The 14,290-nt window shown below is 43.9% G+C and overlaps 1 protein-coding gene across 3 annotated transcripts; it reads left to right on the top strand.

Moving 5' to 3' along the window:
* Positions 1-916: 916 nt before the first annotated feature.
* Positions 917-14,027, top strand: boss (G protein coupled receptor bride of sevenless). 3 transcript variants are annotated; one of them, XM_080266354.1, is made up of 12 exons: positions 917-921; positions 1,726-1,897; positions 2,489-2,617; positions 5,798-5,967; positions 6,711-6,833; positions 7,216-7,298; positions 8,899-9,101; positions 10,060-10,217; positions 10,586-10,810; positions 11,123-11,329; positions 11,787-12,007; positions 12,910-14,027. In XM_080266354.1, exons 2-12 carry the CDS (start codon positions 1,738-1,740, stop codon positions 13,589-13,591), a joined length of 2,361 nt encoding a protein of 786 aa, XP_080122480.1. In that variant the 5' UTR covers positions 917-921; positions 1,726-1,737; the 3' UTR covers positions 13,592-14,027. The 3 variants fall into 3 exon arrangements, with proteins under 3 accessions (XP_080122480.1, XP_080122479.1, XP_080122482.1); XM_080266353.1 differs by having other exon boundaries at positions 10,586-10,879; XM_080266356.1 differs by lacking the exon at positions 6,711-6,833 and having other exon boundaries at positions 10,586-10,879.
* Positions 14,028-14,290: the final 263 nt, after the last annotated feature.

Here is a 14,290-nt window from a genome sequence, read left to right as displayed (position 1 = left end):
GGTGAGAAGGGAATGGAAGCAAGAGGAAAGGAAGGAAGCAGGGGAAGGGGAAAGGGACGGGGAAGGAGACGGGGGAAGGAGACGGGGGAAGCCTGTGGTGGGGTCAGACTGAGGCCTTACAAGTGTACTGTGGAGGGACGGTGGTGTTGGGTGCCACACTCCCTCAGCGACCCCAGCCCCCCACGCCACGCCGCCGCCAAAGGGGTGCCTAAGGGAGAGTCAAGTGCCATCAGGAGAGCCGCTAGTAGAGTCCTGGCACTGGAGTCTTGGCAACGAGAGAGTCACTAGCGAATTCGTCGCACCGGGAGAGTCATTAATGAAGTCATAACATCTTGAGAGTACTGGCATCATAGACACGTGAAACTGGGAGACTCTTGGCACCAGGAAAGTCACCAGTAGAATCGTATAACACCAAGGGATCAAGTGGATCCGGGAAAGTCATCAGCATAATAGTGACACCAGAAGAGTTTTACTGTCAGGAGAGTCACTAGGAGAGACATAGCATCGAGTCGTGGCACTGGACACTCTTTTCACTGGAAACTCGAGTGGTACCATAAAAATCAAGTGACACTGGAAGAGTCATCTATAGAGTCACCTGTAGAGTCGTGGCACCGGAGGCTCTATCTTTCTGGGGAGGTTAACAGAGACTCAATCCTTAAATATTCAAATCAACCTTACTGTGAAGCTAAAACTATAATATATTCAGTGATAATATAGTCAACCATGGTGTGGCATTAGCTTCTCTCTCTCTCTCTCTCTCTCTCTCTCTCTCTTTCTCGACCTGTACTGACCTAGCGTACTACAGCATCGTCAAAACCTACTTCTCAACTCTCCTTTACTAAGCAAGGAGGGGGAACAAAATACACGACTTAGCTCTCCTCTCACTCACGACGACTACATATCTTCGAAAGCACCATGAAAGTGAGTTCATTAATAACTAGAAAGTATTCAGAGAGCGCATACCTCCGCCAATGCCATTGCCATTAAAAGGATCCAATCCGGATCCACCCTCCCACTTTAACCAATTCTTTCTTGATCCATGGCCCACCCTTCACAAAATTTCATTGAAATTTATCGAGAATTTTTGGGGATATTGTGCGGGATACTCCGAATCCGGATCCGCCCCAAAATTTAATCACTTCTTTCTTGGCCCATGTTCCACCATTCCACAAAATTTCATTGAAAGTAATTGGGAACTTTAGGAGATACGGTCTGGAAAAACAGACAGACAGACAGAGAGACAAACATAGGTGAATACATAACCTCCTCCAACTTCATTGGCAGAGGTAATATAATAATAATAATAATAATAATAATAATAATAATAATAATAATAATAATAATAACACATTACTGTCTGTGAAACCGCTAAGATTAATAGTCTCTATTTAGTGCATCGTTAGAATTTTGTTATATCTCATAACAATTAGAACGTTTCCTAGGTGGCGTAGGCGATTTCGTAGCATTTTTATTTTTTCTTGGCGATTCTCTCAACATAATACTCCTCAGTATCCAGTGTTTGTTTTACTTATGCAAAATAGGTTGAGATTATAACGATATGGCAGTGTAGATAATGTTAAGGTGTTATACTCGTACACAGAATGTCACTAAGACAGAGGTACTGCGAAGCCTCCTACTGTATATGGTACTTAAATACTGCTTTTAAATTCAGGAGAGAGGAATGTTTGAGCCACAGGGTTAAGTATCTCCCCTGTTTACCCCCAGCCTGGAACCATTATGGCGGTTGTGATGGTGGTGTGTGTGAGCAATGGACACGGGATGTCGGCATTTTGGGGTAGCAGCAGTGTAAACAACCTTCCTTCACCACCACCACCTACATCAACCTGCCCTGGCCTTCGTACTTTTCCATCATCACCAAGTGACATCTACCTCTCTGGTGAGAACTCCATATTCTTCCTATGAAGGCCTTGGCCGTGCTTGTATGTGTAAGCAATTTTTTCCACCTGTTGATGGCAATTAGCAGTGGTATTGACTGCTAGATAACTTCTGCATCACTGCCGTGCCATCAGGATGCTTTTTTTTTTTTTTTTTTTTTTTTTTGAGGGGATGGGAGGGCTATGGTTTCAATGTCTCCCACCTTACCCAAGATTTCGGGTTAAGTTTTATCCCTTCTTCTAGGCCAATTGCCGTCCAAGGCTGCAGGAGTGGTATGATGAGTGGCAATGAGTGTAGCGGTGTAGAAGTATGTGTATGCAGTGGTCTTAGCTTGAACTTGATGTAAATGTGACTAAATTCCCCGCCAGAGCGTTGTGCAAGGCCAGTTACCTAGCATTTGGCTCCCCACTACTCCCATGGAACGATGATGTCCAGGTGGGAGGAGGGGATCGGTTTGATATTCCATGAAGGAGGGCGGTGTTGAGTGACTTTTTTTCTGTTTGAGAGAGAGAGAGAGAGAGAGAGAGAGAGAGAGAGAGAGAGAGAGAGAGAGAGAGAGAAAATGAGAGAGTATTTCATTTTTCTGCTTCAGCTATTGTTGATGTGCACGGAGGGGGTCGATGCGCCCTGGTAGACCCCACCGGAGTGCAGGTGATGGAGGCAGCCAGGTGGACCACTCTCAAGATGGCTCAAATCAACTACATCCCCGGTCTCACTCTTGGTATGGTTCTCTCTCTCTCTCTCTCTCTCTCTCTCTCTCTCTCTCTCTCTCTCTCTCTATTTGTCTATCTATCTGTCTATCACTATCTATCTGTCAGTCCTGCCTATTCAGTGGAATCTGTGTATAATAATGGAGCAACGTAATGATGATGATGATGATGATGATGATGATGAAATTCATAAGGTCATAGTAGTGGCAGTGGTGTATGTGTGTGTGTGTGTGTGTGTGTGTGTGTGTGTGTGTGTGTGTGTGTGTGTGTGTGTGTGTGTGTGTAGGGCTTCAGCTGACATTCGCGATGACTGTTTTTCTTTCATTTGGTAGTGGTGTGTTCCCTTACTGGCGCCAACACTTCTAAGAAAGAAGCCCGGCCTAAGTGAGAGAGAGAGAGAGAGAGAGAGAGAGAGAGAGAGAGAGAGAGAGAGAGAGAGAGAGTCTATATGTCCAAGTTTATCTGTGTGTATCTTTGTATGTGTGTATGTATGTTATGTATGCGTGTGTGTATGTTGTGTGTGTATTTGTGTGTTTGTATGTGTATGTATGTGTATCTGAGTGGCTGTACTATTGTGTATTTATGTGTGTGTGTGTGTGTGTGTGTGTGTGTGTGTGTGTCCTAATAAAGACAAGCTCAGTTCTCACTGTAGTGCTTCACTTAATGCATCTTCAGGAAATGTAACCGACTCTGATCTTCTTAAGGAATATTTCTCCATGTAGGGAAGATGGTGGTGCAATAATTAGCATGTCCAGCCCACAGTTGCAAGGTCTCGAGTTCGTTTCCTGTGTCAAGAGAGGATAAATAAGTAGGGAGAAGTAAGTAAGGGGGGAAGAGGACGAGTAAAGGAAATAAGGAAGAAAACGGTAGATAAGTGAGAGAGGGAGGGAAAGTATATTTATGAGAGAGAAAGGACTACCCGGCTCTCCACCTCCATACGATGACATATGTAATTGGATCCAGCATTAACAAGCCTAGAGGTGGTAGGGACTCAGCCGGCATTAACCTCACCAACATCACACTACCCACCACTATTCCGCATTTATTTTAGCCCGACAAGTATCCCTGACCCCATTTCAGTTCAGGTGATGTCCAGTCGTCGTTAGATTGGAGAGCTAATTTATTTGTATGCAGCGTTATTTATTTATTTATTTATTATTTAGTCTAACAAAGATCCGTGACCTCGCCAGTTGTCGTCAGACTGGAAAATCTATCTGTTTAACTTGTTACCAACGAAACTCAATCCTACCTTATAACTAAGGCTCATTTCTAACCCCTTTCATCTCAGTTAATGGTCAAGTGCAGTCAGACTGATTCACATACTTTATGTAATATTGTGATCTGATGCTAAAATTATCGAAATAACTAAAGGGTTTAAAATTGTGTGGGGGGTGCAGGGGTGTGGAGGTGGGATGTCGGGGTAGTGTGTGTGTGTGTGTGTGTGTGTGTGTGTGTGTGTGTGTGTGTGTGTGTGTGTGTGTGTGTGTGTGTGTGTGTGTGTTTATTACCTCAACAAGAGAGGTCCATTTAAAGCTGTCAAAAACCATATAAGACAACAGAAACAAATAGGAAATATCGTTATAGTACTGATGGGGGATAAAGTATGGTAGCTCAGTTACCGGATATGGAGAAGTAAGAGTGTGAGGTAATGGGGATGGGGACGGCAGGGTGAAGCCTTAGCAATCAAATGCTTGAGGGATTATGCACTCTCTACATGCACCCCCTTTTACTACTCACACCACAACACAACACATTCCTCCAGTCATACTCTACCTCACTACCACAACCCAAACCACACCATTTCTCACTTTCAGTCATACCCTAACACAATGCAGGACCATAATGCACACCACACCCTTCCACACCACACACCGCACCATGCCACAACTCACACCACACCCCCTCCAATTCTCATAGTCTCACTTTACCAAACTACGGTAATGCAAAGCACGCGTCACCCTTCCTTACTTTCACTACCCACATTAAACCGCGCCACAAACATTCTGACACTCAAATACATCACCACACACCACACCCTACCTCACTTTCACTACCTACACCACACCATAACGCAACACTTTCTTACAGTCACAGTCTACTACACATATACAACCCAAACACCATACCACACACCACGTGACATTCTGATGCTCTACCACATTACCATAATCCACATCACACCCAATCTTGCTTTAACACCACACACCACACTCTATCACACGTACCACAACACACTACGCCCTGCCTGTCTCACATCACACTTTATCACACTACCACATTCATCGCATGGACTTTTATATCTTTGCATATGTTCGCACCCTGTCTGTTTACCAATAACACACAGACTCTGACACATAAACACAGCTAGTACAAAACTTCAGCCTTTGGTTCCTTCTTCCTCGCATAAAAAAAAATAATGCATCACTTTTTTTTACAGACACCATTTCTTCATTCGTTCTTCGTCGGCATGGGAAAGAATTAGTTTTGGTTATCACTCTCCCTCCGAGATGAAAACCCTTTAGTCTGACTATAATAGGTCATCACCTATGCTGAAATGGATTTGGAATGAACCTTAGTTATGAAGTGGGAATGAGTCTTCGTAGTTACTAGTCAAATCCACCCTCCACTCTCACTATACTTGGTTTGGGATTTTTGCTAGTTAGAACAAACGCCTATATGCTAGAATCTTTTGTACGGTGATTGTAAACGTCTGGTGGTAGAATTTATCAGAACCAGAAAGATGTGACCGTACTGAAAGGGTTAATTTTGCGAGAAAGTAGAGAAAAAGAGTGAATGGCTATAAGAATGCAGGTACAGAGAAAGAGGAAGCCTATGAAGTGATGTATTGTAGGAGTGGTTCAGAAGAATGTAGGCCTACACCGTGGGATAAATCTTGTACACGATGGTCCGTACATTGCGCACTCGTCTTGTGTGTTGTGGGGACGGCTCAGTGTGCTGGTGTGAGAAGCGTAGACATATTGGCTGCAATATAGGAAATTACTAATCACACTTACAGTCACTGGACGTTAAAGAGGAGAAACTACCAAGCAAAAAAAGAGAAATAGAAAATGGTGCACGGCAGACACTGGGAACGCTGGTCAAGCTGTCCCCGCAGCATACGAGAATCGAGAATTAGTATGTGTAATATAGTATGAGGGACCCTGTATGACGGCCCGATTTTTTCCGCGCAGGTGTGACGACGTACGACGGCTGCGGCAGTAACGAGGGTGCGCTGCGGGCGGGTGTGTCTGCTGTGGTGGAGGGGGGCTACCTGGATGACCCCCACTGCCCCCACCCACACCGCCACACCGCCGTCATCAGAGCCACGCCCCACACTGACACACTCACGTCATTCCTTACCGTACGTTTGCTAGCTGCATCGTACGGTATATTGTGAGAGTCGTATTCCAAGTAGCATGGAATACATCATATCACCCTTCCTAAGTTACGAATTTTGCTTATTTCACCTCAACATTCTCTCGTGTGTTTTAAACATCTCGACATGATGCTAGAGAGGGACACCTTCACATGGTGGCATTTACTTAACTGGGCAGCTCCTCTGCCGACCTGCACAAACAACCCTCAACTCCCACGTGTTACCCGAAAGAAGGATGGCAGAAAGGGAACCTCAGCCTGCACTCCACTGAGTTCACGTCCAAAGGTACCTGGGACCACAAAAACAACAGCAATGTCGACATACTCGTAGGTTACGTTAACAACATACAGGAGGATACTGAGGCACATGTACACAATAAATGGTTACGGAAGATGTACTGCTAAATCTGCAAAGAAATTTAGAACGCGATTCTACGTTAGCTTGGATACTTACGACTTTTTCAGTATTTTGTACTGTTACTCCCAGTACATGAGTGTACTATCGCCAGGAAAATGTTACACACCCCTGCCGACTGTGGCGATGAAAGGTGTAAGATGACGTAGTTTTAGCTGATAGCAATACGAAGCACACAGCACATTTTTATCTAACAGGAAAATGAAATAGACAACAAAAGATTACATGAAAGTAATGCCCACGTCAGCAAGCATTTGGTGTGGGAGCGACCTTAGAAAAATATTACCAAGCCCCCCCACTCCTCTCTCCTGCAGGCGGCTGGTGTGTGGTGGGTGGAGATGGGTGATGCAGATATAACCCCTCAGCTACAGGCCGTCACCCACTTTCTTGCGGCACTCAATTGGACTTCCGTAGCAGTGGTGGCACCCTCTGTTCAGGTGATATTCTCTATCTCTCTGTCTCTGTCTGTCTGTCTGTCTGTCTCTCTACCCATCTCTCTCCGTTTATTCCTGTCAACTTTCATGATTGCACTTGCGTCACGCAAGTAAACATGTTCATTAATTCCGACATGTAGACTCAACAAATCTCCTGAATTCAGTACGTCCACAAATTCAAAGAGTCTCTCGTAAACTGAAGAAAATCGTATGAGTATCAAGAATATTAAAAAAAATAATAATCTCGAATTGAAATGGTTTATCTCAATAGCCACCTCTTTGACATCTTTTTTAAAGGATTTTCCATTCTGATAAAGGAAAATAATTTATGAGGTAAAATAATAGAAGATAATCGTCCTGCCACTGAAAGATTTCATCATTACAGGTACTGAGGGAGTTCGGGCATCTGGCGGCCCTCTCACGTGTGTGTGTCAGTGCTGAGGCTCTCCTTCCCCGCCACACAGTCAGGTGTGTGTGTGTGTTCTTACCTAATTGTTCTTACCTAATTGTATCTTTACAGGAATGAGTCAAGCTCGTACTGTCCCGTGTCTTAAATCATATTTATCGTACATATCCTTAAATTTGTGAATTGTTTTGGCACGCACTATTTCATTCGGTAGTGCATTCCATTGATCAATTGCTCTGTTTGGGAAACTGAATTTCCTTACGTCTTTATCACCTCTCTTCTTATGCAGTTTTTTGCAGTGCCCTCTTGCTGATGCTTCTCCATATGTTAAGTAATCATTTATGTCTATTTTCTCCTTTCCTGATATGCATTTATATAGCATTATCATGTCACCTCTTTTCCCTCTCTCCTGTAGTGTTGGTAGATTCAGTTTATTTAGTCTTTCTTCGTAGCTTAGGTCCCTTAAGCTTGGTATCCATCTTGTAGCGGCCCTTTGAACTTTTTCAATCTTGTCTAAGTGCTTTTTGAGATGAGGACTCCAGACTACTGATGCATATTCCAGGGTTGGTCTAATGAATGATGTTATTATCCTTCTTAGCATGTCTTCATTTATGTATGTGAATGCTATTCTCATATTTGCAAGCAGTGTATACATGTTCCGTACCTTCTCGCTGATGTGGTCAGCCGGAGATAGCCTGTTATTGATAATCACACCTAGGTCTTTCTCTCTTTCTGATGTGTATAGGGTTTTATTTCCTAACTTATAATCCCAATCAGGTCTTTTTCCACTTTTACCAAACTTGATTACATGACACTTGTCCACATTGAATTCCATTTGCCATGTACTACTCCATTCATGAAGTTTATTTAATTCTTCTTGTAGCTCTTTACAAGAGTCTGTGTTAGTAATTCTCCTTTGTATTTTTGCATCATCTGCCTCTCATAACCTCCACATATCTAACATAACCTATTTTGAAGCAGCCTAACCGCATCTAACCCTACCTAATCCTGCCCAGTCTCACTTAACCATACCATACCCGACCTAACCCAACCCAGTCAAGCCTAAAATGACCTAATCCAACCGAACCTAACCCAGCCTAACCCAACCAAATAAAATCCAACCCAAAACCTATCAAAACCGACGTATTCTAAAGCAATCTAACCTAATCCGTCTATATCTAGTCGAACTGAAGCCAACCCAACCAAAAATTACCTAATCAGACCAAACCCTGCCCAAAGTGACCTAACCTAACTTTCGATCGGCTATACATTCGCTATGTAAGAAATTTTGCTGCCTGGAAGTCTACGGATGTCACATTCCAAGTTTCGCCTGTTCTGTGTACACGTACAACTTTGTGTGTGTAATTCACCGGGTCGGGTCGGTCAGGATCACTTGATGGTCGTGATCGTCAGCTTTTTACCCTCCCGGAAGGGAGCTGAGAGCTCATATACTCCGATCTAAGGGTGTGTGTGTGTGTGTGTGTGTGTGTTATGGAGCTGTGTAGAATCTGCGTATGCATGCTGCTGATGATTGACGACGACAGTGACGTTAACAACATCAGTGATAATGATAATGATGATAATATAAACAACATTATCATCATAATCATAATCATCACTATCATTAACATTCCTACCTTCGCATCTCACATCTTTCTATAGTGGTCAAGAAGAGTACTGGTCAATCCTGGAAAGTGTCGGGGGCGGAGGTGATGGGGGTGGTGGTGGTGTGGGCGTGGTGGCAATAGGCCCTCAGCACCGCCTCCACGCCCTCCTGGCAGCCGCCCACGCCCACGCCCGCAACCACACAGAACTACACTGGCTCCTTGTTCCCACCGGCCAGGTACAGGAACATGTTTTTCAAGGTGGGTTAAAAATAGTTTCGTTTTTAAGGTTGTGTTCCAAGTGGTTTTGGAAATTTGCAACACCTCTTCTTTGGCGATTTATTTTGTACATTACATCCCCAATTCCATTCATACTCACAAACATATATTTACACACATTACACACCCATACGCAAATGCCTTCAGCCACACCTCATTTTCATTCCTTATTGTCTAATCATATCTACAAACTCACAAGCACCCTCATTCTTCAGCGCGCTCACACACACACACCTCATCGCCACTCTCACCACCGCACAACCATACACACAAACACACCCACTTCCTTTGACAGTGTAATCCCTCCTCACACTTACACACGCGCACTTGTACTTTCACAGCATCCTTACCTCATCACTTCCAGGTCCCATTCAGTAGCAGCGTCGTTATGGGAGTAATTCAGATAGTACCGGAGTTTAAATAGCACTTGCTTACTTCTCTACTACTTTATTCCATTTCGCCTCCGCACTTCCTTACTTTTTTACTTCCAGCTCTCAGTTCAGTAGCAGAGGGTCTGATACTTCTGAGGAGGGCAGTCAGATAATACCGAAGTTTAGGCAACACTTCCAGTTTCGACTCAGGAACAGTGGGTTTCCTTGCAATAAGTAGGGTGAGTCAGTATTGAAGTTATGAAAGCATTTCCTATTTTCTCTACTTCTTGATCTTTCTCTTAATTTCCCCCAGTTTCCACACTTTTTTTTTACTTCCTTATTTTCCGAGATCTTTCATTTCTTATCTCATTTCATTACATCCTCACTTTCCCAAATTCCGACTTCCTTACCTCCCCATTAACTTTCTATCTCTCCGAGTCTGAACCCGGTAGCGACAAATCTCCTAGCAGTAAGGAGGCAGGTTAAATAGTAGTCAACTTCAGTTTGGACAGAGCTTCCTCATTTCTTTAACAACTTACTTTTTCATTTACTCATTCCCTCACTTCTAGGTCTCAACTCAGTAGCGGCAGGTCTGATGGCAGTCAAAAGAGCGAGTCAGACAGTACCTGAGTTTGGGCAGCACTTCCTCTCAGTGGCCTCCTCTGACACCACACTCTACCCTCCCGTCACGGAGCTAGACTATGTGGAGGAGCCGACTGTCTTCAAGGTGGTAAATTCAACTCAAGAAGTATCAGAGTAGGTTTAGCATAAAAGTGAAGGTGCCATCCTGTCAGGTAGTGGCACAGATACTATAAAAAATATAATGATGAAAACTGTTGTGCCCTTACGTCATCTGTGGTGCTTACTCAGTGCATTAAGCATGCCTTGGTAAGGCATGCGTTGACTAAGTCATTTAGCAGTTGGCTCTAGTTTAGTGGACAGCACAACCACTGGCGCATTGGGAGGTCAAAGGATTAACTGTTGGTCAAATTACTATTAACTTTTCCTTAAAAACCTAGACTCCCCTGAATATAACAACAGAGACAATGATGGTAAAAAATAGTACTAATGATAATTTCTACCCGTGTGGTGGAGATGGTGGAGGCGGTATTTCAGGCAGGGAGGGAGGTGCGACGAGCGGTGATGGAGCAGTGTGGGGGAGCAGGGTGGTGCCACAATGCCTCCATCACCACCACCACCACCACCACCTCGAACGATGGACCAGACGTGATTGACACTCTCTCCATACATACCCAACCACCTCACTACCAGATCCTGCGCCTTGATGTTCAAGATGACAACAGGCTCGCTTTTACTCAGGTGAAACAAAGTCTACCACAGGAGATTTCAGTTCCTAGTAAAAATGGCTCACAGAAGAAATCTAAGACGGTCCCACCTCATTCTTAGGTTTCTTCTTGGTCCATTATTACTAGACATTTATTCTCTGATATCCACAACCCTGAGAGATTGGCCTTGTGGTGCCTATGTTTGATACACTGGTGAATCATGATGAAATAATTTGCTGCACAGAAAAATGTGACTGTGTACCTCCATTTTTGCATTTCTGCTAACTGTTAGCATTTCGTTTCTCCTTTACTTCTCCCCCTGCCTGCCTTCTGGTCATGGGGGTAGGTGGGTGACTTCATAGACAACACCTTGACCCTGGTGGAGGGGTCATTACGCCCTCCGCAGTTCCCCTGTGTAGGCTGCCACTGCCTCAATGTGCGATTCTCCTTCCTGATTGACCTGAGGTGGCGCTCTGAGGCCTGGGTGACCATCTGTGCTACCATGGCCATAACTGGATTTCTTTTAGCTGTGGCCATCATTATCTTCATTTCGGTGAGTCATTTCAATCATCTCATTCCCAAAACATGGACATACCTCAACAAAATATCTCTGAAGGTCACTGACTGAAGTGGGTGATTTCCTGCAGTCCACTGGGTTCATGTCCAGGAAAGCCTGGAGTAACAAAAACAAGATCAGCGACAAACCACAGGAGCACTGTTGCATGTTCTGATGTTCAGTACAAAATGCTGCTAGGAGCTGGAATTATGGCTTGCTGGGCTTATTGACGATGTGAGAGTCTGAGATCTTATCATTAGTTTTGGCTCTTCGAGGAATATCATATTTGTGAATAGCTTGTTCCTACAAGAATCCCTTTGATGGCTCAGATGCTGAAGAACACAAAACTTTTTAGTTTTACTTCCTATACCCTGCTGTATGGTGCCGTATTTTTGTTTATTGCTTTTTTTTTCTCTGATAAGCTTTGTCCTGATAATGAAACTACTTTGTGCAGGTACGATGCTGCCGTGGCCTAACACCTGAGGGTTCACAAGCATTCTCACTGCTACTACTGCTGGGGTGTATCCTGCTGTATGGTGCTATCCTGCCCTACAGCTTTGAGGCCAGTGCCCTCACCTGCAGCCTGCGTCCCTTCATCACCAGCCTGGCCTATGCCCTGGTCCTGGCCATCATGCTTTCTCGCTCACTTATGCTAGCTACAGCAGACAATGAGGGGTGAGGCATCACAGAACGTACTCTTTCACAGTACAGTATTCTTATTTGTTCAAATGGATTATACCACCCTGATGAAACTGTAAAGATACAATAATTTCATAATTGGCATATATGTGGGTACCTGTTGTTAATTTGCCAGGAATAGATGCCACTTCATTTACAATAGTGTACAACCACAACACTATTACCAAGCCATTTACACTGCAGGTTCCAATTAAAAATCATTGCTTTATCCACAGTTTTCATCCATTTAGTCTAAATTTGTTCAAACACTGTGGTAGGCAAATTCTTTGGATGTGTTTGGTTGATCAGTATTGTCAACACATACTGGCGACAGTACTGTATGTGCAACTGTGCATGGTCTAAAAATAGTTGGATTGGCGACACTGTCCCTTTGATATGGGAGACTAGGGTCTATACTCTTTTTTTTTTAATCAAGGCGAAGATGCACTTAACACATTGGTGATGATTGGCTAAATGCAACATGTCCGAATAACATTGTTGTATTTGGGTTTGTAGCTATGATTTGATACACATCTACTTTCATTCTAGTTACTGTAGTCTTGCCTTGAATCTGTACAGCCCAAAGACACAGGATTGACTTCTTTTCTTCACTGTTCTCTACTTCTTCTGTTTGCATTATAGTTTGATATACAGGCTGAATTTTTTTCTTTCAAATAAACTAAAGCCAGACAAATACACCAGACATTAGGTATGGCCCTCTCCAGCCAAATGATGTGGCCTGGCATGACAGGATAACAAAACCAAATGGGTCAGTCTGGTAAAAGAGTTATGCAATTAAAATACAGGACTATACAACAAAATGTAAGTAAAGCATCATAAGTTCATCAATGCACTCCATTTAATAATCTCTTTCTCTCTCTCCTACCCCTTTGCTGTAGGCTGGTGGGCCATGTGAGTGGGCTGGTGCAGACAGCACTGTTCTTCTTCATGGTGACTGTACAGGCCGGTCTAGGGTTGCAACAGTGGCTTATGACTTCCTCTCACTCCTTCACCTCACTGTCACCACCCAAGGGAGGGGTGATGTATGCCTGCTCAGGTGAGCCTCTACATTTCCTTCTGGCTCAGTCCTACGTCATGTTTCTGCTGCTGTTGCAATTGCTGGTGTCACCCTTCACGGTGTGCTCTCGCCGCAACTACCAGGAGGGGTTACTGTTTTTCCTGGCAACTGTTTTTATGACAAGCATCTGGGTAACTTGGATCACATTGTTCATGATACTGCCCCCTGTGTGGAATGAGGCGTGTGTGTGCTTGGGCCTGGCTGCCACCTCTACATGCATTTTGTTAACAGTGTTTGTGCCCAAGACCTACCTGATGGTCAGAGCTGCAGCCCGTGATGCAGCCAACTTCCACCCGCTGTCTCGTCCCCACTCTGTTCATGACCTGGCCAGAGCTTCTTCCTTGGCCCTTTATGACTCCATTGGCCATTTACCAGAGATGATGCAGGCATCCCCTCACCCCTACGCTCCTGACCCTACCTTGCGCTTCACACCCCACAAGGAGAACCACTATGAGGCCTACTCGCACTACCAGCCCTCCCCGCACAAGGTCACACGTTTCTAACCCACATCTGCTGTTGGTGCTGGGAAGGAACATCATCATTATACAGTGGCACTGACATGACTAGGAGGCTACTCAGCCCGGGTATACAAATATCCCTGAACTCTTTCCCTGTACCCCAAAACAAGGATGGTGAACTGCAAGAAAAGGGCAAGTTCAGCCTGCAGTCATCTGGGTTCACATCCAGCAGAGCCTGGGAAAGAAACAATGGCAGCATACCTACTCTTCCTTCTCTCACTGCCACAGAGTACTTTGTAAGCTCAATGATCCACCTATTTATCAATACATTTTGCATTACCTGTTTCTAGCTTTGGTTATTATAATGTATATATTATAATTCAAGTAAGCTAATGTAGAAGCACTTTCAAAATACATTAAAAACTTAAAGATTGCACTCTTGTATGGTTGTTTTTCTATACATGATTTCAACAAATGCTATATGGGCATGAACAAAATTACCATGTGTTTTTATAGAGATGTTATGAATACAGTATAAACAGCATCCTCTGGTTGAAGAAATGAACACTGGTAAAGGATTAACTGAAACAAATGCAATGAGATAATACATATCTCTTAACATAACAATCATCTTTTCAGTCAGCAGATCTCTTTACAAAACAACCATCATCGCATTCATCAAAATACAGTATAGGGTAACAGAAAATTACACTACATTTGTTCACTGAGATAATACCAACATAT

This window comes from Coenobita brevimanus, chromosome 20, assembly GCF_032717465.1.
Source record: "Coenobita brevimanus isolate Jiangsu-jjx chromosome 20, ASM3271746v2, whole genome shotgun sequence".
Classification (NCBI taxonomy): Eukaryota; Metazoa; Arthropoda; class Malacostraca; order Decapoda; family Coenobitidae; genus Coenobita; species Coenobita brevimanus.
The sequence above is the reverse complement of the archived record's forward strand: the minus strand, read 5'-3'. Positions and strand labels throughout refer to the sequence as shown.

What these genes read in the sequence shown, in the direction of transcription:
- boss (XM_080266353.1), top strand. Translation starts at nt 1,738, where the DNA reads ATGGCGGTTGTGATGGTGGTGTGTGTGAGCAATGGACACGGGATGTCG. An exon ending in AAGTGACATCTACCTCTCTG is followed by an intron (nt 1,898 to 2,488) that starts GTGAGAACTCCA and finishes TTTCTGCTTCAG; the next exon opens with CTATTGTTGATGTGCACGGA. An exon ending in AGGAGCCGACTGTCTTCAAG is followed by an intron (nt 10,218 to 10,585) that starts GTGGTAAATTCA and finishes CGTGTGGTGGAG; the next exon opens with ATGGTGGAGGCGGTATTTCA.